This window comes from Bos taurus, chromosome 24 (assembly GCF_002263795.3).
Source record: "Bos taurus isolate L1 Dominette 01449 registration number 42190680 breed Hereford chromosome 24, ARS-UCD2.0, whole genome shotgun sequence".
Taxonomy (NCBI): Eukaryota; Metazoa; Chordata; class Mammalia; order Artiodactyla; family Bovidae; genus Bos; species Bos taurus.
Window position 1 is genome coordinate 31,500,969 of NC_037351.1, and position 25,633 is coordinate 31,526,601.

Below are 25,633 nucleotides of genomic sequence, written 5' to 3' on the forward strand. Positions count from 1 at the left end.
TACGTTGGAGAAACTTCATCTTAGTTACATATATAAACAAGCCTATATATATATATTATACATATCTATATACACACATATATTTTAATACAATTATGTATATATACCTATGTGTTAAATATATAATTGAGCATACAGTACATATAATTTAATAAAAGTAATATATGTAATATATAAACTTCATCTTAGTTACATGTATAAATAAGGCAATATTACATACATCTATATACACACATATATTTTAATACAGTTCAGTTCAGTCGTTCAGTCATGTCCAACTCTTTGTGACCTCATGGACTGCAGCATGCCAGGCTTCCCTGTCCATCACCAACTCCCGGAACTTACTCAAACTCATGTCCGTTGAGTCGGTGATGCCATCCAACCATTTCATCCTCTGTCATCCCCTTCTCCTCCTGCTTTCAACCTTTCCCACGTCAGGGTCTTTGCAAATGAGTCAGCTCTTCGCATCAGGTGGCCAAAGTACTGGAGTTTCAGCTTCAATATCAGTCCTTCCAGTGAACACCCAAGACTGATCTCCTTCAGAATGGACTGGTTGGATCTCCTTGCAGTCCAAGAGACTCTCAAGAGTCTTCTCCAACACCACAGTTCAAAAGCATCAATTCTTCGGCGCTAGCTTCCTTTATAGTCCAACTCTCACATCCATACATGACCACAGGAAAAACCATAGCCTTGACTAGAAGGACCTTTGTTGACAAAGTAATGTCTCTGCTTTTTAATATGCTGTCTAGGTTGGTCATAACTTTCCTTCCAAGGAGTAAGTGTCTTTTAATTTCATGGCTGCAATCACCATCTGCGTGATTTTGGAGCCCAGAAAAATAAAGTCTGACACTGTTTCCACTGTTTCCCCACCTATTTCCCATGAAGTGATGGGACCGGATGCCATGATCTTCGTTTTCTGAATGTTGAGCTTTAAGCCAACTTTTTCACTCTCCTCTTTCACTTTCATCAAGAGGCTTTTTAGTTCCTCTTCACTTTCTGCCATAAGGGTGGTGTCATCTGCATATCTGAGGTTATTGATATTTCTCCCAGCAATCTTGATTCCAGCTTGTGCTTCATCATGCATATTCATGCATATACATAAGTATATGCATATGTGTTAAATATATGATTGAGTATACAACATATATAATTTAATAAAAATAATATATGTGATATATATTAAGTAAAAAAAATTGCATCATAGAGACTTCCACTAATGAAGTATACTTCATTAAGGCATGATTGTACATATACACATATTAAGTGGCAAATTATATGATTAACACTTTGTAATGAGAAATAGAAAAGATATTTTTAAAATGTATGCCATGATTGAGCAGTAAGCATTAAATCTGTTCTGAACGTTCAGTCCTGCATAAAAACATACATGCGTGCCTTCCCTGTGCTATACTTTTGACTAGTTTTGTTCCTATAAATACATTACCAGGACTGTTAACAAGAAACAAATGACAGAATGAGCCAGTTTGAATTTCATTTTTAGATTCATTCTAGGGAAGAATAAACTGAACCTAAAGGGAGGCATATAAAACAAAGGGAGAATGAGGTACCTGGAGAATCCATCAAATTGATAATCAGCATTTTTTCAGGATTGCCTCTTTCAAATATTGCCTAATTAGGTAAATGGAAAAAAAAAACTATACAAATAAGGTCATTGATATTAATGGTCTGTGTAGAGATATTTTGTTATGCCATATTTAGAGTTATTTTAAGAACATACTTTTATCCTTTGCTGTTTGTAAACATTATTCCATTTAAAATAAACTACTCCTTGTATCACTGGGGTTACTTCGGATCCAACATCACATTTCAATTTTAGTTTTACTATGTAAGTGTTAATGTGAAAGTTAATGATGATTCTTTTCAAACATCATAGACATTCTATCCTGTGAGGATGTATTGGCGATTTGTTCTGTAGATCTCAACATACGCATAGAATCTCAAGATAGTCCAGCATCCACCAATTTTTAAATACCACTAATAGTATATAAGGTCTTTCCTGGTGGCTCAGAGGGTAAAGAATCTGCCTACAATGCAGGAGACCTGGGTTCCATCCCTGGGTCAGGAAGATCCCCTGGAGAAGGGAATGGCAAACCCCTCCAGGATTCTTGCCTGGAGAAGCCCATGGAGAGAGGAGTCTGGCGGGCTACAGTCCATGGGGTCTCAGAGTCAGATACAACTGAGCAACTAACATAGCATATAACTTCCCCACAAAGTGCATGGACACTGACTGGGTAGGAGGCTACACACACTACTAGTCTGAGTTGCAGCTGCAAGGTGTTTCGCTAGGTGCATTCACGAGCTGAGTGTGAGGCTTAACCTCTGTACCTTAAAATAAAAAGAAAATAATTATTTTGCCTTAGATCTTAATTCCTATCATGTTTAGACACAGGAACCTCAAAATCAAGAATACTGATGACCACTGTATTGTAATACCAAATGGATAATTCTGGTAGTATTTCCTCCCTAATCTTTGTAACAGCTTTTTCTATATTAGCACACCGTATTTATCACTTTACCGCACAATGAACCCACAGGGGGTGCTAATTGGTCATTAATTAAATTTTAGCCTTTCAACACTTTTGTATTCTCCAGTGGCTTTATCTGCAGTGAAGTATACAATGTGGCCTCTTTAAACTGCCAAAAATTCATGTCAGCTTTGCGGCTGCTGTGGGTATGATACAGGTGGAATTCAGCTCGAGTGAACACCACTTCAGGACTGTTATAATTCCTTGTGACCCAAAGTTTGCCAACCTTGAATCAAAGCCTACATGCTGGAAAAATATTCAGAAGAGTTTTACATGACAAAACAAACTCATACACCAGTTTCCTCTTTGATCGCTTTGTCTAAACATTCTAGTGTGTTAGGGCAGTTTTTCAAAAAAGCCATTATTAACATGATGAAATGATTTTTCTGAGGTCCATCATTCACCAATAAAGCCATTTTCAAATTTAACTTTGTTAGTGCAAGAATCCCTTTTACTTTACCTCTACTTCAGTGAAGAGATTAACTTACAGGTACAATGATTAACATGGTAACTGAGAAATTTGTTGAGTATATGTCAAAAGATGTGGCTATATCTTCAAAGCTTTATAGGTATATTTCACCCTAGAGCAAAGGATTTTGAAGCAAAATAGAATTTACCCTCAAGAAATTTCTCAGCAAGTAAAATAGTGAGATATTGGGCTGGTGTCAGACCTGTGGAATGTGGTTTCAGGATTTTGAATGCAAGCTATTCCATCATGGGAATTTTACTCCACTAATGAATTAATCACAGCTTGCTGTGTGGAGCTATTAAAGAATGAGCTAAAGCACATTGATTTTCAAGGTAATTATTATTAGCATTTGGAAGATTTTGTTTTGGTATATTTGTTTATTTTTTTATTTTTAAACAAAGATGTCCCTTAAGTCCTTTAAAATTCTTAGAATCTCAATATGGAAAAAAGCAACAACTAAATTAGTTAATTTTTATTCCTTTATAATGTTTTCACATTTTTCAGTTATAACGTAAAGGTAGCTATGGCTTTTAGAGTAGCAGTGGTAATTTTAGTACATTTTTATATTGCAGTAGTTTAGAAAGCTGTTTCATACAATGTCATGTTTGATTCTAAGAATATTAACTATGAGGAAGGCTAGAATTTTATTATTTATTTTGTTATAGACAAGCAAGTAAAAACTTTAAAAACATAGTAATTTCTAGAGTTCATATGCTAGTTATCAGACCTAAACACATAGTAGGTGCTTCATAAATGTTGGCTGAACAAATGAGTAAATGAAATAAGCAATGAAGAAGTGCTTCAAATTCTTTGTGGTATGAGGTCATAAATACAAGACTTCTAAGTAATGAAAACGCCTTCTAACTCAAAATAGTTGAGATAAAAAGAAAACAGATTTGGGAAATTCACTGTGATGATGGCTGTCATTATTAAAGGAGAGATAAATACGTTAAATGATGTAGAAAGCTCACTGTCACAGCACTGTAAGCAGATGTGTAGCACACGATTGCCAATTATTGAACGCCAAGAGCTTGGTGCTTATCATTAGTTATCTATATCTTTAAGTGAGCCAAAAGATGGGAGCAGCAAAGCCGTGCATACCCCCTGCCCCCCATCCCTAGAAACCGCTTTTCCTTCTGTCTGGCTTCAGAAACACGTCTTGGTTTCCGTGAGAGAGACGATGAGTGTTTTTTAACTGGTTTCACGTCAGCTTTTTCCTCTGATTTGAGAGGTGGAGTTAAGTGTGAACTGCTTAAGAATGCACTGTTTTCTGTTTAATTTGGCGGTAGAAGATGGAATTCATTGAGCTCCGTCTGTTCAAGTGAACTTTAAGCAACAGCAAGCAAAACATTTGTACTTCTCTGCACATGTAATAGAAATGTGGCTCTAAACACCAGGATTACCTAAGGAGGGGCTGAGGTGGGGTGATAACAACTTCTTATCTCTTCTATTGGCTCATCCTAAGCAGTGAACTTTTTTTTTTTAAGGGAGTATTGAAAGGAAAAATAAATAGCCTCTGAGCTCTGATATCTGGAATTCATCTTGACTGTGTTAAAAAAATGTGTTCCTCCATTGCCTGCTCCCGCAATTTGCTATCATTAATGACTGACCACCCTTTTCCCTCGTAGCCTGTTAATGCATGTAATTGGTCCTTCCAGAACAATGTGTGATATTACAGAATTATAAAGCATCTGTGAACTGTACATAATTGTAAGGTTCACTTTGCTCTTTTGAACACCCAGTAAAGAGAGTATTCCTTCTCAAGTAGATAAATAAGTTGTATGACAAAGGAGTGAATTTAATGCAGGACTGTGGGTTTTTTTTTTTCAAAAGTATGATAGTTATGTTACTAAAGTGGCTGCTTTTCTAAAACTGTTGACATTTCTGTTGAGAATGAAAGGAAACAATTGTGTAATAATGCATAATGGTTTATTTACAGTGACCATATCCTTCAGCAATTTAGATCATTGCTTTAAAAATGTGTTGTGCAATTTGGTTAGATGATTTTAAATATGATGATGCAGAGTTGTTACTGTGATGACTCTGGGTTAACGGGACAAATATCCTTGTTACCTGTGTCTACTAAACACACATTTCAAAATATGTTCTCTCTTGATAGCACCTAACTTCTCTCAGCCTTTGTGTACCCAGTATATTTTCCTCAAGGTTCTCAGTTTGTCTTAAGGTGTCTTAAGTTAAGGAGTGGAAAAAGGACTATGAACTCTAACATAAAAGTTTGCTCCCTCTAGCAAGCTGGATAAAGAAAGAACCATTTTCCAGTCAGTGAAAGAATTAACCTGGAAAATTGTTTCGATCTCATGTTTATACCTATTGTCCTGCTATTGCTAAGTCACTTCAGTCGTGTCCGACTCTGTGCGACCCTATAGACGGTAGCCCACCAGGCTCCCCTGTCCCTGGGATTCTCCAGGCAAGAACACTGGAGTGGGTTGCCATTTCCTTCTCCAATGCATGAAAGTGAAAAGTGAAAGTGAAGTCGCTCAGTCGTGTCCGACTCTAGCGACCCCATGGACTGACTGCATGCAGCCTACCAGGCTCCTCCGTCCATGGGATTTTCTAGGCAAAAGTACTGGAGTGGGGTGCCATTGCCTTCTCCGCCTATTGTCCTACACTTAAAAAAAAAATCATCCACTGAATGCACTTATTTTGATGTTAAATAATGCAATGATTGGGACTTTGCTGTTGGCTTTGACAGTAAAGAATCTGCCTGCAATCAGGAGACCTGGATTTGAACCCTGGGTAGGAAAGATCTCCTGGAGAAGGAGAAGGGAATGACTACCTACTCCAGTATCCTTGCCTGGAGAATTCCATGGACAGACGAGCCTTGTGCGCTCCAGTCCACGGGGTTTGCAAAGAGTCTGACATGAGTGAGTAACCAGCAATGATTGTACTGCTAGTGTTTTAAGGATAAAAGAGGTGATTACAAAAGTCCATACTTGGCTTCAGAATTACCTAGCAAAATACTCATTCCAAGGTCATCTCTCTGTAAAGACCCAACATTATATCATATGTATGATAATTTAACACAATCAGCTTGGATTTATGGTTCATTACCTTTTAGATATCACCAAGTATTTATATTTTATTTTCTTGATGACTGAATATAAAGCTATGAATGCTTAAGACAGTCTTTGGGCCAGTCCTTAAAGCTGATATTCCAGTGGTTCCGTTAAAAGAAAATGCTAAAATATGTTTATACTGCACATATAAGAAGCTTACATGTGAAAACGTTAATACATGCAACACATATAAGTCTTTTTGTTTACATATGCACCTTTTCTTCCAGCAATGATAGGTGCCCTAGAAACATTCACTAATCTTTGTAACACCCCAGAGGGTAAGTAGCAAGAATTATTATCTTCATATTGCAGGTGAAATACCTAGGTAGGGGCAGATTAAATGACTTGGCCAGGTCACTCTCTAAGTCCGTTATGAAGCTAGAAATAAAACTCCAGACTCTTGACTTTTAGTTTTCATTCTGAGTCATTGACCTCCAAAAACAGAGGTACCAGAGCTGTCAGTATTCAGTCTTCTTTTCCACACTTGAAAAGTAACTGGTGATCTAAATCCTGTTTCTGTTAAGGAAATCTTGCACACACATGATACTGAGTCCCTGAAGGGTGGTTTGGCGAGAACCCTGTAGTTACAGTGAATGAACTCAGGTAGCGAAGGACATCAGTAGGCCAGCTTCTTGTGGTGCCAACCCTACAAACAACTAAAAGTATTGGAAGTTTCCATAACTTCAGAGACTCAGATAACTTCTTTAACACATTGAGTCAATCCACTTTGTTATTTGTCTTTCTCCTTAATAATTTCAGGATTGCCCATACAGTTGGAGTCAGCATTCTAAAAGACTTGGTCCCTGCCCTCCAGAAGCATGTAACTTACCCTCTCCTACATTGCAGGCGGATTCTTTACCTTTTGAGCCACCAGGGAAGCCCAACTAAGACCTGCTTGATAGTGCAAAAATTAAAAAAAAAAAAAAAAAGCTTTAGCATCCCCCTAGACCTTCCTGAACATCTTCTCTTCCTCTTTCTTTGATCTTTTTTTTATTGACTACTTGGGTTGGACTTGAAGGTGAAAGAAAAGCTGGACCCTCAGCAGCATTTTTCTTCCATAGTGACAGGCTGTAGACAGACATTATCAGCCCCCCATTTGGCTACCAGGCAGCCCCTCCTGGGGTGTATTCGTCTGTCTGTCCCCCAGCAGCCAGGATAAAATCACAGCCAATCTTGGCTTTCTTCTTCCAGGTTGGTCCATGAGGGGCGATGGCTCATGTCAGAGAGGTAGTACTTCCTGCTCTGGTGTCTTTTTCCCTGTGCAAGCCCTCCTTCTAGCATGACTTCACTTTTCTGTTAGTGAGCACTTTCCCCCATAAATATGACCGAACAGGTGTGGCTCTGCCGCTAACTGAGTTTCCAGCTGTCCTCCTCCGATGCAGACCCAGCAAAATCTGTTGTTTTGTCCTTTCAGGCAGACTAGAGAACCATCAAGCCCGAGATGGAGATCTTCCTTGCAGGATATGGCAGTTTTGTTGCCAGAAGATGGTCGGGAAAGCCTGGCTGGCTAACAAAGACAGGCCTTCAGCGGCTGGGTGTAGTTCCAGTTCTGTATCCCCTTTGGCAGGAGCACAGAGGCTGCTGCAGTGTGGCCAGCCAGCAAAATTAGGAAATAAGGACCTCTTTTATTTACTCAGGCTGCTGAATCATGGGCATTCCTGTCTGCTTGGAGAAAAGTCAGGCGGCTCTCCTTTCCACTGCAAATCTCAGGAGTGTTCGAGACTTTCATCTCCGAGTGTTCACACACTTGTTTTAATGTGCTTTATGGAAATGCTGAAACTCAGCAAGTACAGTTGCTGTAGAAAAACATCTGCAGTAACTGTGCACACACATTTGCATCTTTAAATAGACTTTTAGGCCATGGAGTTGGTTTCCAGCAAAGTTGTATCTGTGTATCTTTATTTTTTTCCCCTTTCCTTCTTCCCGTTGTAAGAGGTATAGCTCTCCGAGAGTCAGCTAGTGTGAAGTGATTGATTCCAAAAATTAAAATTTAACGTGGACATGTTAAGTACTTCACATTGAAATGCAGAAAACTTGCCATAACACAAAAAGACATTCCTGTTAGTAGCACTTAGTGAGTGCTGAAGGGAAAAAAAGTTCAAGTTGACTCAGTAACGGGGATTGAAAGAATCCTCCATAGTTTCTTCCAGATGAAAAAAACAACTTGAAATTGTTTAGGTCTGTAGTAGCCATTAAGCATTGTTTGAGCTGTGCATGCCAAAAAACTTAAGGTGATGGGAATGGGTAGCTTGCAGAGACTAAGGTAGACCTCAGAGAATATTGGCAACACCACCACTAATACAAAAGTCTGGGGCGATACTGATACCCTTAGAGCATGAACTAACACCCCTGGGAGTATCCTCAGTGAGTTCCTTGAGCACCCCAAGGAAAACAGGCTCAGTTATAGTCCTAGCAAATGAGCATTTTATAATTTTGACTCTAAAACAGAAATCAACTTTTTTGTGGAACCTTTGTTTATTCTTCTAAAGTGGCATTCCCTACTCAAACTTTCTACTTCTGCTCAATGTCCTCCGTTCTGCAGCCTGTTAATCCGGTAGGGCAATTTCCATGTATCTCAGTTACAGAGATACATCATCTGTGATTATCACCTCTTTTCGCCAAGACCAAGTAATAGGGACAGGAGAGAGAGTGAAGAGAAGGTTTCTAGCTCCCTTGAATCTTGGTTTGAGTAAAAACTCCTGACCCTCACCTCACGTGACTGTATTTGAAATTTACAAGCTTAGGAGAATGGTTAGGTAATAGGTATAATCAGGCATGGCCACAGACAAGAACCTGATTTAAGCATGGTGTCAAGGATTGCACCGTGTGTATAATGGTCTATTGCTCTGTAATTCTTGGTGTGTTGTTATAATAATATATCATGCCGAGGCACAATCTGCAATTTAATAATAGATTCACTTGCTAAATTATCAAGCTTAAGTTCTATTCTTTTAGTCTAGATGCATGACTAATTTCTGATTCACTGTTTTCCCCAACTGTACACAGATGATATGTTTGAAAATATTTTTAAGTGAAACAATAGGATATAAGCCAAAATAATAAATGTGTGAAAAGTGATAGATTTTCTTTCTAGAATGCTGAGCCAAATTTAATAAAATATTATAATTTTTATAATATACATATTATATAAATATTATAAGTTTATAATATAAAAATTGTGTAAAATATTAGAAAATTTTAATTAGGAAAAAATATTTCAAGACTTTGTTTTAGGGCTACCAGCTATAGATGGCTTATTTTCTTTAAGGGAAAAGCTAAATCATCATTGAGGTTGTTTTTGTTTTTAATTTTTCAAAATGGTTTCTCTATATGTTGGCTGACAAGTTTACTTGCATATATTCTCTATAGGTATTTACCTTTAAATTGAAATCACACCAGCAATTCTCAAACTCTTTCTTATGCTGGAAACATGTTGGCTTATAGACGGATATAAATGAGGATGCAAAATCATGTGGCTTTCAACTTGTATTGCGAAGCTTTGTTGCAGTGGGCAGGAATCCAGGAATGGTGTTTGGTTGTTTTCTCAGAGTTAGATGGTTGCCATCTGGCATTGATAGTGAGATGGTGTTGTCATCAGTTTCTAGATGCAGGAAAGGAATGATCCTCATCTGTTTCCTGTGGATAAGCAAGAGGTTGATAATCTAGTAAAATCTTGTTACCTTAAAGAAAGCAGACGTGGAATTTGTTTACATAATGCTCGCCAGTTTCTCCTTTTATGTTAATAATATAGCTTGCTAGTGAACTTCAGCTTTGAAGGATTTTAAAATGTATTTGATCGCATTCTAATAGCATCTTATTTGAATACCTCAATAAGATTCTTAACCAGACCTATTCTAATAGAATCACTATCTCCACCAACCCTACTCCATGGTCCTTACTTGTCGGCATTTATGAAAAGTCTTGCTCCTTTGGAGAGTGAAAAGCTTTTGCGATGTCTTCTAATCATGAATGATAGACTAGAATTGTTTTGAAAAGTCAGAAAGAGGTTTCACAGTCTATTTAAGACGTCTCATTTTCCACTTGGATGTTAAGAAAGTGACAGAAGTAAGAGTGTACACTTGCTGCAAACATGGTTAAAAAAAACCACCTAATAGAAGGTAGAGTTACTTTATGGATAGCTCGCTAAGGTTATATCTGGCTTTCAGGCTTGTTTGTCTTCTCTTTGTTACTCATAAATCTTTCAGCATTTACCATAATCATTTATCACTTTTCCTGTTTCCAGTTTTTCACAAGTTGCTTTGTCTCCGCTCACCTCAAAGTACAGGTCCTGTTTGGCTAAGGAAGTTCATGCCGCTGAAGCTTTAGCAAAAGGAAGAAATGGCGGGCCACCTCTTGAACTTTCCAAACAAAATACACTATTACATTCTGACCCTGTGAAACTCTCATTTTTTTTCTTGATCCTGGCTGATCCTAGCCACATGTAATATCTAGTCATACCCTTCTAACATCTAATAATCCATTTTCTGGTCTATGCTATTCGAATCTTACAGTTATTGAAGAAATCCTGGTTGTCTTTTATTACACAAGACATAATTATTATTGTGTTTTCTGTCTTCTTTCATGTGCTTACTTTTTAATATTTTTTTGCTGAATGCAATAAGGTCTGTATCAATAAGAACCCCATAAAAGATTTTGGCCTGCAGAATTGCCTTTTCCTATAAAAACAAGCAAAATGCAGAGGGAATTTTTTATTAAATATTAGACATCTGGGTTGACTGCATTAATTTTAAATCATTCTTGTAATATTTCCTCTTTTCATTTGGTCCTTCAGTTGCTCACATAATATGCAAATCATTTTAGAATGAATACAAAAGAAACATTAAATATATTAAAATCTGCATTTTAATAAAATTGTCAATGCATAATATATACCTTGCTCCTAAGGAAGAATGATAAAAAGTAATAAAGGGGTAATTTAGACATCGAACTATTTAATATTGTTTTATATTTTACAAGCCAGCAAAAAGTCAACGTAGAAGAAAAGCTTTGGGCTCAGATTTGAAAGTGTTCCATCCAAATAGTCTCTCCTCCTTTTCTTCCCCTCACAAGGTTCGGGTTGGCCCCGCCCTGTGTACTTGTTGAAAGAGTACAGTAAACTCGTTCTTGAACTCTCGACCTGGAAAGTGAAAAGTTCCCATCTTCTCGTTGCAGATGGAGTGGATGTAGAGGATGACCCCACTTGCTCCTGGCCAGCTTCCTCACCTTCGAGCAAGGACCAGACTTCCCCCAGCCACGGAGAAGGTTGCGATTTTGGAGAGGAAGAAGGTGGCCCCGGACTCCCGTACCCGTGCCAGTTCTGTGACAAGTCATTCAGCCGTCTCAGCTACCTAAAGCACCATGAGCAGAGTCACAGCGACAAGCTGCCTTTCAAGTGCACCTACTGCAGCCGGCTGTTCAAACACAAGCGGAGCCGAGACCGCCACATCAAACTCCACACCGGGGACAAGAAGTACCACTGCAGTGAGTGCGACGCCGCCTTCTCCAGAAGTGATCACCTGAAGATCCACTTGAAGACTCACACGTCCAACAAGCCATATAAATGTGCCATTTGTCGCCGTGGGTTCCTGTCTTCTAGTTCCTTACACGGGCACATGCAGGTCCACGAGAGGAACAAGGACGGCTCCCAGTCGGGTTCCAGGATGGAGGACTGGAAGATGAAGGACACTCAGAAGTGCAGTCAGTGCGAGGAAGGCTTTGACTTCCCAGAAGACCTCCAAAAGCACATCGCTGAGTGCCACCCCGAGTGCTCCCCGAACGAGGACCGGGCGGCCCTCCAGTGTGTCTACTGCCACGAGCTCTTCGTGGAGGAGACGTCCCTGATGAACCACATGGAGCAGATGCACGGCGGGGAGAAGAAGAACTCCTGCAGCATCTGTTCCGAGAGCTTCCACAGCGTCGAGGAGCTGTACAGCCACATGGACGGTCACCAGCAACCGGAGTCGTGCAACCACAGCAACAGCCCTTCCTTGGTCACCGTGGGCTACACCTCCGTGTCCAGCACGACCCCGGACTCCAACCTCTCGGTGGACAGCTCGACCATGGTGGAAGCCGCCCCACCCATCCCAAAGAGTCGGGGGAGGAAGCGGGCCGCTCAGCAGACCCCGGACATGACTGTCCCCTCGAGTAAACAGGCGAAGGTCACCTACAGCTGTATTTACTGCAACAAGCAGTTGTTTTCCAGTCTGGCGGTTCTGCAGATTCACCTGAAAACTATGCATTTAGATAAGCCAGAGCAGGCCCACATCTGTCAGTACTGCTTGGAGGTACTGCCCTCCCTCTATAACCTCAATGAACATCTTAAGCAAGTGCATGAAGCTCAGGACCCAGGTCTGATCGTTTCTGCCTTGCCCGCCATAGTCTACCAGTGCAACTTCTGCTCTGAAGTTGTCAACGACCTCAACACCCTTCAGGAACACATCCGATGTTCTCACGGATTTGCGAACCCCGCGGCAAAGGACAGCAATGCTTTCTTCTGTCCCCACTGCTACATGGGGTTCCTCACTGACTCTTCGCTGGAAGAGCATATAAGACAGGTCCATTGTGACCTCAGTGGCTCCCGATTTGGGTCCCCAGTGCTCGGGACTCCGAAAGAGCCAGTCGTAGAAGTCTATTCTTGTTCCTATTGTACAAATTCCCCCATATTCAACAGCGTTCTTAAACTGAACAAGCACATCAAAGAGAATCATAAAAACATTCCCTTGGCCCTGAATTATATCCACAACGGGAAGAAATCCAGGGCCTTGAGTCCCCTGTCACCTGTGGCCATAGAGCAGACATCTCTGAAGATGATGCAGGCGGTAGGAGGGGCGCCTGCAAGGCAGGCTGGAGAATATATCTGTAATCAGTGTGGTGCTAAGTACACGTCCCTGGATGGCTTTCAGACTCACCTGAAGACCCACCTGGACACCGTGCTCCCGAAACTGACCTGTCCTCAGTGCAACAAGGAGTTCCCCAACCAAGAGTCCCTGCTGAAGCACGTGACCATTCATTTCATGATCACCTCCACGTACTACATCTGCGAGAGCTGTGACAAGCAGTTCACGTCGGTGGACGACCTGCAGAAACACCTGCTGGACATGCACACCTTCGTCTTCTTCCGCTGCACCCTCTGCCAGGAGGTGTTCGATTCCAAGGTCTCCATCCAACTCCACCTGGCCGTGAAGCACAGTAATGAGAAGAAAGTATATCGCTGCACCTCCTGCAACTGGGACTTCCGCAACGAGACAGACCTGCAGCTGCACGTGAAGCACAACCACCTGGAGAACCAGGGCAAAGTGCACAAGTGCATCTTCTGCGGCGAGTCCTTCGGCACCGAGGTGGAGCTGCAGTGTCACATCACCACGCACAGCAAGAAGTACAACTGCCAGTTCTGCAGCAAGGCCTTCCATGCCATCATCCTGCTGGAGAAGCACCTGCGGGAGAAGCACTGCGTGTTCGACACCAAGACGCCCAACTGTGGCGCCAACGGGGCCTCGGAGCCGGGCCAGAAGGAGGAGGTGGAGTTGCAGACCCTGCTGACCAACAGCCAGGAGTCCCACAACAGCCACGACGGCAGCGAGGAGGACGTGGACACCTCAGAGCCCATGTACGGCTGCGACATCTGCGGGGCGGCCTACACCATGGAGACGCTCCTGCAGAACCACCAACTCCGGGACCACAACATCCGGCCGGGGGAGAGCGCCATCGTCAAGAAGAAAGCCGAGCTCATCAAAGGGAACTACAAGTGCAACGTGTGCTCGCGGACCTTCTTCTCGGAGAACGGCCTCCGGGAGCACATGCAGACGCACCTGGGCCCCGTGAAACATTACATGTGCCCCATCTGTGGGGAGCGCTTCCCCTCGCTCTTGACTTTGACTGAACACAAGGTCACGCACAGTAAGAGCCTGGATACAGGAAACTGCCGCATCTGCAAGATGCCATTGCAGAGCGAGGAGGAGTTCCTGGAGCATTGCCAGATGCACCCCGACCTGCGGAACTCCCTGACGGGGTTCCGCTGCGTGGTTTGCATGCAGACGGTGACCTCCACCCTGGAGCTCAAAATCCACGGGACGTTCCACATGCAGAAGACGGGCAACGGGGCCACGGTCCAGGCCACTGGCCGCGGCCCGCACGTCCCCAAACTGTACAAGTGTGCGTCCTGTCTCAAAGAATTCCGTTCCAAGCAAGATCTGGTGAAACTGGACATCAACGGCCTGCCCTACGGTCTGTGTGCCGGCTGCGTGAACCTCAGTAAGAGCGCCAGTCCCGGGGTCAACATCGCTCCCGGCTCCAGTCGACCGGGCCTGGGCCAGACCGAGAACCTGGGGGCCGTGGAGGGCAAGGGCAAGGCCAGCGCCCCCAAGACGCGCTGCTCCAGCTGCAACGTGAAGTTTGAGTCTGAAAGTGAACTCCAGAACCACATTCAAACGGTCCACCGAGAGCTGGTGCCCGACAGCAACAGCACGCAGTTGAAAACGCCGCAAGTCTCGCCCATGCCCAGAATCAGCCCCTCGCAATCGGATGAGGTAACTCGCCTTTTTCTGATGCTTGCCCTTTATCCTCCCCAAACATCCCTTTCCGCTGTAGGTTTACCCTTTCCTCAGCTTTATTCGTTGGCTTATGCAGAGAGGTGCTTTAGATCGAAAGGCAGTGGTGTTCTTCCGCCTGGCCATTAAAAAGGATGGCTTGCTTCTTGGGAAGCAGCAGTTTGGGCTTGAATGGTGCAAAGTAGGACTAATTGCAGACTCCCTAGGATACTGTCTTCTCTGTGACTGAAGAGACCGGCTCTCATGCCAACACCACCTGAGATCTGGAATCTCAGTGTAGTTTCACCGCGACTTGAAATCCCCAGATCCGACTTGTGTGTATGGCTGAGGGATAATGACATAAAAGCGAGATGTTATGAGCCGACATGCTGGCTTAGAGTAAATTAAAAAGAATATGTATATTTGTGGATAACAAATTGGGTAGGGATGGCTTTTTAATATGGCGTTGTCAACCCTCACCGTTTGTCTTTGTCTTCTGGGTGGTGAGGAAGATATTTTCTCACAACAGGAATTTTTAAGAGCCCCTCCATTTATTAAGCTCCACATGTTCCACGTTGGTTTTAAAGGCTCTCTCCCCAAGTCTTCACTCTCTGGATTTGGGTTTCAAAATGAACATTTTCTTAGCTGAAGAGTCATTTTGTGTTCCTCCCCTCCACAGTTGAAAAACAAGTTCATTTACAGTGAAATAGTTTTGTAAGTCATCCTTCCTTGAAGCTGAGCCGAGGATGGTTTGTTTTATTATAATTTCTTTCTGCTTTATCACCTGGTTTCTAATAGCTCTCTCCCCGTTCCTACCTGTCTGTATCTGGAGAGCCAACCAAAATGAAAACCCCAGGGAGACCCGTCTCTCTTCAGTCTGGGGTCACTGCCTTTTCCTTATCTTGTCTCTGCACTCACCCCCTTTCCAAGGCCCCCTGCAGCTCCCCGCAGATAGCCATCAGTCAGCTGGTAGGGGAGAGCTGAGAAGACGAACACAGAGCCCCTGTTCCCCAGATGTGGGCTCTGTGTGAACAGGCGGACTCCCCAACTTTGAAGTTGCTTTCCCCTCTCTCCTCCACAAGTAAATCCTCACCTTTCTGTCCTCTAAAGAAATGAAATCTTTTCAAACTGGAAGGACATCGTTTTGATAATGGTTCATGACGCGCATGTTGGATCAAATCATTTCTTTGCAAGGAAATATTGCTAGTTGTCATCATATGAACTGAAATGTTTCCCAACTTTTTATATCCATCATGTTTAAACCTAGAGAAAAGTTAAAGGAATAACACAAAGAACAGGTGTGTGTGTGTTTGTGTATCCATGTCACAAATCTGCCAGATAGGAATATTTTGTCAGATTTTTCTCTGTCTTTGCAACCTTTTTTTTAATTAATCTGAGATACATGGAAGTAAATTGTAGATAACATATTTCCTAAGAATAAGGGCATTTTACTTAACCACAGTATCATTAGCCCAGAAATTATTGATATCAGCTAAAGGTGAAAGGTACTCAGTGATGTCCGACTCTTTGTGACCCCATGGACTGACATCGACCAGGTTCCTCTGTCCATGGAATCAGCTAAAGAGATGAAATAAATCTGTACTATCTTATATAAGTCCATATTCAGATTTTCCCAAATGTTTTATTTTTAAATGCTTTTGAACAGAATTCTTTTTTTTAAAAAAAAAAGCATGTTTTCAAAAAATTATTCCTCTCTTTTGTTTTGTTATGCTTTACATATATAGAAGGGTTTTTATATTCAGGTTTAATTTAAATAGTGCCTAAAAGGGGGTTAAAATTAATTAATATGTGTGTGTATGTATGATTGTGGTGGTATGCATTTAAAGTCAAGCAAAATTCAGTTCTTATTTCTTAGTAGATTGTTTTTGGAAAGGAATTTGCCTGTTTCTTTTTATCTGTTCATGGTTTAGATTTTCTGATATTTCTAAATTGCTCTGTATTGTACCATTTAGGGAAATGCCCTGGTGGCTTAGACGATAAAGAATCTACCTACAGTGCTGGAGACTCAGGTTCAATCCCTGGGTCAGGAAGATCCCCTGGAGAAGGGAATGGCTACCTACTCCAGTATTCTTGCCTAGAGAATTCCATGGACAGAGGAGCCTGGTGGGCTATAGTTTATTGGGTCACAAAGAGTCAAATATGACTTATCAACTGAACAGCAACATAATACCATTTGAGGTGAAATATTTTAAAAATGAAGGAGGGCATTTTAATAGTCTTTACCTGTTAATTTGGTTAGAGTTGATTTGGGAAATTTGCCTTTTTTAATAGTATTTTTTAAAATATCTTGGCCCAATTTATTTATTTATATTTATTCATTTTTACTCTTTGGCTGAAAGGCATGTGGGATCTTAGGTTCCCCAACCAAGATTGAACCTGCACGCCCTGCAGTGGAAGGCGAAGTCTTAACTACTGGACTGCTAGGGAATTCCAAGGGAAATTTATCTTTAAGGGATGGTCAAGTCTTCAGTTATACCTAAAATCTTAATGATAATTATAAAGCTTAACTATATCCTTCATTTACATAGAATAATACATTTAAAAGTACTTTTTAATTTTGATTCTTACAATACTGTTTTTTAAGCACCTAGCTACTGAGGGTTAAAAATGACTCCATGCAAAAGAATACCTTCTTATTAAATCTGATTAATAATAACTTGTAGCAGTGTCGTTAATTGACTAGATATTAAGATTCAGTTGTACATTTTTTCTTTGTGCCTTAACAGTACACTAATCTATTCAACATGTTCACCCTTGTTACTGTTTTTCTTTATTATGCTATTTGTCATAAAAATTTTATGTGCCTACTTCCTTTCTGATACTCTCCACCATGAAAAAATGTAAGTAGACCATATTATTTGGACTTGACATAGAAAATTATCTAAAGATATGTAAAGTTTTACAAAAATGAGCCTAAAAAAACGCATTGATGAGAAAGACATAGAGTTTTACTTTGTTCTCATTCTTTCTTAGTCAAATTAAGCCTCTCTGACTTCTCATTGTGAATATTGTGGAAATTTTTATCAGCAGAAGTAAAGGTGAAGCTATTACATAAGAGTTTGCCAAAAAGCAGGCATACCATGTAGGACTAAATTTTATCACAAAAAGAAGTATCATGTGTATGTTCATTGACTTAGATTGGAATTAAAGGACTTAGCAATGTAGGTGGTATTTTCTTCTCTTCTTCTTGCTGAGGATTGAGGCTTCGGAAGAGAAAAGAAGACCTTGGGAGATAATAAAACCTGAATACCAGATATTGTCAAGAACCAGGTTAGATTTTTCTGGACTCTGACTTACAGTCACAACGGGTAATGATAGAGACTGGAATGCATCTTCCAAAGACTGAAAAAGACGATTATTTGTTCCAGACTAGAGTACCTATTTAGAAGGGATTTAGATATAATCTATAGAAGGCTAAGTACTATATAAACCCATATAATCCAAGAAATAGATGAAAGACATGGTATGTGACAATTAAAGAAGGGTAATAGTAAGCAGCTGTCATGTGATGAAGAAATTTGGAATTGAAGACAGAAGACTTGAATTTAAATTTCCCACTTCTTCTGTGTGATGACTTCTGAATTTGTGAAAAATGTTCTCTTTGTACCAAAATTCTATGAGTATTAACCTAAATTTGCCGTGGAGACTTTGTTTTGAATAAAACACGGGAGGTGGAGGAAAACCTATTCATTTCCATTTGCTTCTCAAAGATTGACTATCAATCATATGAATTTGTACCTGCAATGATTCCATAAATTGCAGAGAGAATTTGAGGCAGGAAGAACACTGGATATCTAGCATTTTCCACATATGAAGCACCTTGCAGACTTACTGACCTTTACTACATGTTGAGTAAATGTTAGTTCTTCTTTTGGAGTTCGTTGACACTAGCCTGGCTCCCTGGTCAGGTGCTGCCCCATCTGAACCTCAAAGGGTTGTGTCCTGATGATATTGGAAGCATGTATCCATCTGCCTTCATTTCCTTAAGATCCTTCATAGCCGGGTTTCTCTGAGGGTTTATATATTCACGTTTCAGTTCACATCATCCCCACTATTCCATTGAAATTGCTCTTGCAAGGGTTCAGTTCAGTTCAGTCGCTCAGTCGTGTCCAACTGTTTGCGACCCCATGAATCGCAAGGGTTACCAATTCCATATTCCTAGATGCCTGTACGATGCCACAGAATCAAAGCTAGAAGTGACAGTGACTATCATCTGATTAAACTGCCTATTTTACAGACAGTGAAACAGACTCAGATAAATGGAGATCTAAGGTCACATGGTTAATAAGTGGCAGACAAGAGGCTCAGAGAATCCAGGCCTCCCAGTTCCAAATTCAATGCCAGGCCCATCGTAGGCAGATGCGTCTGGGCCATGTCTGGCTGGTGGTTCTCCCAGAACCTTTCCCCACCCAGGGTAGTATGGCAAGACAGCTGGCTCATGCAGAAACCCACGTGACTCAATGACTAGAACCTCGAAGGTGTCAAATAAATTTGTGTTGTTCTTCTGCATTCCTACACTATAGGATTGCTACTCCTATTCTGACCGCATTTGGACTCAAGTCTTGTTTTGTTATTGAACTTCTGTTCTCGATATTCTGAGTGTTTGTGGATCTATTGTTGTTACCCCACTCCACTTCAAGGTCTGTGTTCTCAAGAAAATTGTTGCTGTGCCGCCAAGATTGCCACTGGTCTCCAGTCCATCTCCACAGCACTCTACAGAGTGGGTGGCCCTCCCCTTGCTGCGCCTCTCTCTGACTTCATGATGTCCCGCCTCCTAGTTTTCTTCCTTCTTCTGCCTCTAGCGATTTCTTGTCCTCTGCCTGTTCCAAAAGTGTAGGAATTCTTCAGTCCTCTTTCTTCTGTATCTATTCTCTCCATAGCATCTCATCCATTCATGCTGCAGTAACTGTTTCTTTACCAACATTTCCCAAATATGTTTCTAGCCTAGTTCTTCTCTTTATTCCAGATTATTGTGTTCCACTGACAGTTTAACTTTGCAATTTGTATCTCTTTTAGCCTTCTGAAGTTTATTGTGTACTTCCTGAACTCTCGATTCTCTCACCTGAAGCCTATCTTTTCCCAAACTTCCATCATTTTTGGTAAAGGTATCCATCCTACACCCAGTTATCAAGCAAGAAACCCAGGAATCCCTCGTTTTCTAGGTCCCTAACTTTCCCTCTTCCCCCACGTCTAATCTGTTAGTCCTGTAGATTCTACCTCCAGTGAGCATCCCATCCACCTCTTTGCATCTCCAAAGCCATCATCGTGGTCCAGGCTGCAGTCATTTCAGGATATCTCAGTAGCCTTCTAAGAAATTGCTCTTCTGCCTGCTTCTCATCCAGTCTTCCTGCTGAAGTGGGAAGGCATCTTGTGGGCATGTCAGTCAGTCTCAGGATGTCACATAGAATTCTTCAGTGCCTTTCCATTTCTCTCAAATAAAATTCCAACCTCTCACCAGTTTATGAGGCCATGCACATCCCGGCCAGCTTGGCTGCCTTCATCGTGTTCCAGCGTTGCCTCCCTGTGCTAAGTGCCTTAGCCTCCCAGCCTCCAGCGGGGTGCCGTGTCTGCTTTGGAGTCTTCACCTGTCTTGCTTCCTCACCTGACCTGCACTTCTCAATCAGCTTCTCTGTACCACTTGCTCTTTCTAAGCTGTAAGTGGGCCTTGCCTGAAAATCTTATCAAAAAGTTGGTTTCCTCCTAAAGATTTTCTTTTAAAATAGTCATTTTTCTTTACTTATTTCCATCTTCCCTTTTCTCACCTATGAACATCCAACAACTTATCACAAGAGCTTGATAAATATCAGTTGAATAAATCAACATAGTATCAGTACTTCAGAGTGACAAAATAGTGTATACTCCATCTTTGGATGTATATGCAGGTATTGTTGTTGTTATTTAGTCTCTAGGTCATGTCTGACTCTTTGCGACCTGCTGGGACTGTAGCCCACCAAGCTCCTCTGTCTATGGGATTTCCCAGGCAAAGACTATGGGAGTGGGCTGTCATGTCCTTCTTCAGGGGACCTTACTGACCCAGGAATCAAACCCACATCTCCTGAATCTCCTATATTGGCAGGCGGATTCTTTACCACTGAGCCACCTGGGAAGCCCAGATGCAGGTATATCTAGTAACTCATACCCACAGAGGTAAATAAGTTTACCCAAACTAATGAGATGCTTTAAAATTAGGTGTGATCAAAACATATTAAATAGGCTAAAAGACTTGAAATTTCCAACAATTCAACGATCATCTTCAGTGTGAAGGTCTGATTTAAGTGTCTCAAATTTGATATTCTTCCTTTATAGTTCCTACACTGAAAATAGAAATGTACATGTAGACAATTTCAGAGCCTACTTAAGCTCCAGAATTGTTTTTTGATTTATTTTGTATAATAAAAATTTCCATATGAGGTTAAAAGAAAAATGTCAAAGTTTTTGTATCTCAAATGGCTGGTGCTAAGTTTTGCTAAGCTATAGAAGGCAATGGCACCCCACTCTTGCCTGGAAAATCCCATGGGCAGAGGAGCCTGGTAGGCTGCAGTCCATGGGGTAGCTAAGAGTCAGACACGACTGAGCGACTTCACTTTCACTTTTCACTTTTCACTTTCATACATTGGAGAAGGAAATGGCAACCCACTCCAGTGTTCTTGCCTGGAGAATCCCAGGGATGGGGGAGCCTGGTGGGCTGCCATCTATGGGGTCACACAGAGTTGGACACAACTGAAGTGACTTAGCAGCAGAAGCAAAAATAAATGAGTTACGTTTCCTCTAAATAAATAATATCTTAAAATTATGTAGAAAAATGACATGACCAAATAGACATGTAAAATTCAAAATGCTCTTGGAATACCCTTAGTTGCTTTGCCAAGTTTAATCTGCTTTCAGATTTATTGTTGTTGTGTTCAGTATTTGTTTGGCATCTACAGTGCACTGGAACGGGGAGTTAATGACCCCTGGCATAAGCACTGGGTGTGGAACATGGAAGTAACTGCCTGCCATCCGCTGTGATGCACTGATCATTGCATCACGCATTGAATTTGCCACCACTGTCATCCCTAGATTGTCCCTGCATTTACTTCCAGTTCTGGATTTTTTTTTTTGCTGAGGCTTCCACGTGCATACAGTATCTTTTAGAAGTTATGGAATTCAAAAAGAAAAATGTTTTTGTATACCACCTTGAATCTTGAATTTCACATCTTTGTTCCTTGAGTACTAGGCAGAAGAGTCTGAAATCACCCTCTGTAGTGGTAGAATTCTGTTTAGCAGGAACATTTACATTTTGGCTGAAATTATGTTGAAGTAGAGATTAGTGAGTATACAAGATGCTTTTGAGTAATGAAACAAAATTGAAAGCTACATTCTGGATCTCTTAGTATTGTATGGCACCACCTTCTACATAATACAGATGCAGTTTTCATTGTATTTTCTCTTTCTAGAAATCTGGCAGCCTTATGGCTTTTAAAAAACCTAAATAGCCAGTTCTCTTATTTATATATATATTTTCGCTGTTTAAATGTGCATGTTTCTAAGGGTTCTACTTTTAATATGTTTGTCTCTGCCCTTACCCTCATTTCCTATTACTGACTTATTATCCCATACAGATGACTAACATCAGATTTCAGCTTGCAACCCCTTGTTCAGCACCATCTTAGATTTTCAGCTACCTATTTGCCATTTCCAGTTGAACACTGTGCTAGCCGTTTGATCAAATCATAATTTCTTTTTTTTCTCCAATTTTTGTCTGTGTTCCATTATTCCCCTAATTATCCTCATTTGAAGCGTTGTGTGCATCTCTTAAATCTTGTGTGGTCTCCTGATCTTTTGAGTCACTCACTCTCCAGGTGTTACATTTTCTCTTCTCTTTGCATCTCCCACATTCTCTCTCCAGTCCAAGTCTTATCCTTGTAAACTAACTGGTCTCTTTCACTCCCTTCCTATCATAATTCTCAACATACAACAAATACATGTTAAGTGAAAAAGATATCTTTAAAACCCCATAAAATTTAAAATTAAACCACCCATGGAACAAAGAGAAAATAGCAATTAAAAACACTCAAACGGAAAAATAGCTACCTTTTAAAATTTGTAAGATACAAATTAAACTAGTATTGACAGGGAAAGGTATTATAACATAAAAATATGTATTAGAAATTTTTAAAAACTTAATATCAATGAGATAAACATAAAACTTGAGACATTAGAATCAGAGCAAGAGAATAAACCCATAAAAAAAGTAGAAATGAAGGAAATAGTAAAACTAAGAGCAAAAAGTAATGAAATATAAAACAACAAGGAGGCCAACAAAGTAAAACATGAAGTTTTTTAAAAGACTAACAAAGTTTACAAACTTCTGGCAAGCTTAGTCAGGTTAAAACAAGAAATAAATAATATGAATAATTAAAGGGGAGCCATAACTTCACATGTGTAGAAGTTACAAAGATAGTTGGGAAACCATTACACATATCAAAATAACTGAAATAAAAAATGCATGAATTATTGTTTTCAAGAGAGAAGACCAATTGGAACTCTCTTACTTTACTGGTGGGAGTATAATTTTGTATAACTGCCTTAAAAAATCTGTTGGGCAGTATATACCAAAGCTGATTACTAGCTTACTCTATCATTCATCAATCTATTTCTAGGCTTATGTCTAAGAGGAGTAAATACATACATTTAACAAGTAATGAAGAAGAATATTCTTAATAGCTTTTGCATATATGCTTTAATCTGGAGTCAGTTGAAGTGTCGAAATAGAAGAAATAAATACATTGACATGTAGTTATTTCATTCATATAATTAAATACTACACAGAAATAAAGAAGAGTGAGCTACTGCTGTGTAACAGCTTGGATGACTCTTGTAAGAATGATGACGAAGAAAAGGGAATCAGACACATCCTACCGCAGAACTCTACTCATATAGAATTTAAGAATGGGCAAAACTAATTTGATTATTGAAGTCAGAATAGTTACCTTTGGCATAATATCAATTGGGAAAGGGCAGAAAGGAGCCTTTTGGTTGCTAAAAATATTCCATATCTAGATCTATGTGGTGGTTACACACCATTGTAAAATTTCATAAATCAGGCAGTGTACTTCATCAGGCAATATACTTAATGTTAAATAGCATACACATATTTAACATGTGTATGTTATTTCTTAATAAATATTTTGCAGAATGTACTAGAAACACATAAGATAAAGAATAAAATGATACTGTGTAGAACTTTATGCTAATAACTGGATAATTTTGATTATATGGGAACAGTCTTAGGATAATATGTTACCAAAAGCTGGCTCAAAAAAAAAAAAAAATGAGAGAAGTAGAATGATTGCATAAATACTAAAGAGTAAATAAATTGTTGAAAACCTTCCCACAAAGAAAATACCAGATCATACAGATAATTCAAAAGCTGTACCAGGAAGTACAAAAAGAGGGAACACTTCAGTTCATTTAATGAATCTAGTAAAATCTTGTCAAAACCAGGCAAAGGTAGGAAAAGGAAATTTTAGGGAAGTTTTACTCATGATTTTGTATTTTAAATTTTTAAATAATATGAACAAATTAATTATGTTAAAAAAGATTTTATACAAAAACTAAAGTGATTTTAAAGAAATTTTTTTTGTTGTTTTTAGTACATTCTGCAAAAAACTAAAGACCCAGTTTCCCCCTCAGTCAGTCTCTCCCATCAGGAAGCTTCCATAAGGCTCTTATCCTTCTCCATCAGAGGGCAGACAGACAGAAAACCACAATCACAGAAAACTAACCAATCTAATCACATGGACCACAGCCTTGTCTAACTCAATGGAGCTATGAGCCATGCCATGTGGGGCCACCCAAGATGGACGGGTCACAGTACAGAGAATGACAAAATGTCCACTGGAGAAGGGAATGGCAAACCACTTCAGTATTCTTGCCTTGAGAACCCCGTGAACAGTATGAAAAGGCAAAATGATAGGACACTGAAAGAGGAACTCCCCAGGTCAGTAGGTGCCCAATATGCTACTAGAGATCAGTGGAGAAATAAGTCCAGAAAGAATGAAGAGACAGAGCCAAAGCAAAAACAACACCCAGTTGTGGATTTGACTGGTGATGGAAGCAAGGTCCATCTGTAATGGACCTTGATGATGTAAAGAACAATATTGCATAGGAACCAGGAATGTTAGGTCCATGAATCAAGGCAAATTAGAAGTGGTCAAACAGGAGATGCAAAGAGTGAACATTGACATTTTAGGAATCAGCAAATTAAAATGAACTGGAATGGGTGAATTTAATGCAGATGACCATTATATCTACTACTATGGTCAAGAATCCCTTAGAAGAAATGGAGTAGCCATCATAGGCAACAAAAGAGTCTGAAATGCAGTACTTGGATGCAACCTTAAAAATGACAGAACGATCTCTGTTCATTTCCAAGGCAAACCGTTTCAGTACCACAGTAATCCAAGCATATGCCCCAACAAGTAACGCGGAAGAAGCTGAAGTTGAACGGTTCTATGAAGACCTACAAGACTTTCTAGAACACCCAAAAAACATGTCCTTTTCATTATAGGGGACTGGAATGCAAAAGTAGGAAGTCAAGAAACACCTAGAGTAACAGGAAAATTGGCCCTGGAGTACAGAATGAAGCAGGGCAAAGTCTAATAGAGTTTTACCAAGAGAACGCACTGGTCATAGCAAACACCCTCTTCCAACAACACAAGAGAAGACTCTACACATGGACGTCACCAGATAGTCATTGCCGAAATCAGATTGATTATATTCTTTGCAGCCAAACATGGAGAAGCTCTATACAGTCAGCAAAAGCAAGACTGGGACCTGACTGTGGCTCAGATCATGAACGCCTTATTGCCAAATTTAGACTTAAATTGAAAAAAGTAAGGGAAACCACTAGACCATTCAGATATAACCTAAGTCAAATCCTTTATGACTCTACAGTGGAAGTGAGAAATAGATTTAAGAGACTAGATCTGGTAGAATACCTGATGGACTATG

The 25,633-nt window shown here is 40.4% G+C and overlaps 1 protein-coding gene and 1 non-coding gene across 6 annotated transcripts in view; both read left to right on the forward strand.

Moving 5' to 3' along the window:
- The window catches only part of ZNF521 (zinc finger protein 521), a 312,240-nt gene that overhangs the window by 120,293 nt on the left and 166,314 nt on the right, over positions 1-25,633 (forward strand). For all 5 annotated transcript variants that reach the window (XM_005224070.5, XM_015460072.3, NM_001105419.1 and 2 more), the window contains 1 exon segment: positions 11,265-14,617. In XM_005224070.5, coding sequence (XP_005224127.1) covers positions 11,265-14,617 — 3,353 coding nt within the window.
- On the forward strand, positions 11,944-11,994 carry MIR12051 (microRNA mir-12051). Its single transcript, NR_162423.1, has one exon. It is a non-coding gene; the product is annotated as a microRNA mir-12051 (primary transcript).